Source organism: Myotis brandtii, unplaced genomic scaffold (genome assembly GCF_000412655.1).
Source record: "Myotis brandtii unplaced genomic scaffold, ASM41265v1 scaffold187, whole genome shotgun sequence".
NCBI lineage: Eukaryota > Metazoa > Chordata > Mammalia > Chiroptera > Vespertilionidae > Myotis > Myotis brandtii.
In genome coordinates this window covers 5,817,058-5,817,320 of record NW_005356944.1, presented here as the reverse complement: position 1 = coordinate 5,817,320, position 263 = coordinate 5,817,058, and the positions used below count along the sequence as shown (strand labels likewise).

The 263-nt window shown below is 63.9% G+C and overlaps 1 protein-coding gene across 1 annotated transcript in view; it reads left to right on the top strand.

Annotated features, from left to right (window-relative positions):
* The first annotated feature begins 6 nt into the window (after positions 1-6).
* APIP (APAF1 interacting protein) overlaps positions 7-263 on the top strand; it is a 21,595-nt gene continuing 21,338 nt past the window's right edge. Inside the window, exon 1 of the mRNA XM_005864419.2 lies at positions 7-179. Coding sequence (XP_005864481.1) covers positions 123-179 — 57 coding nt within the window. The 5' untranslated portion in view covers positions 7-122. The remainder of the gene's footprint in view (positions 180-263) is intronic.

Sequence of the window (263 nt, the reverse complement as noted above, 5' to 3'; positions counted from 1 at the left end):
CTGTGCTGTCCTCAGATCCGCCTGATTGTATTTATGATCTCGCCTCGGTCGTCCAGGCGGGTTGCCGGGACCAAAGGCGCACGAATATAGGTTGAAGACCCCTGGTCCCCTTAGTCTGGGCCATGTCTGACTGTTCCGCTCTGGAGGGAGACTGTTGCTGGCGGCGAAGCGGCGCGAAGGTAGGGGCGGGGCCGCCAGTGCCTTTTATTCCGAGGAGGCGAGGCGATGGGGGGGACGCGGCGGAGGCTTCCGGGCAGCTGGGA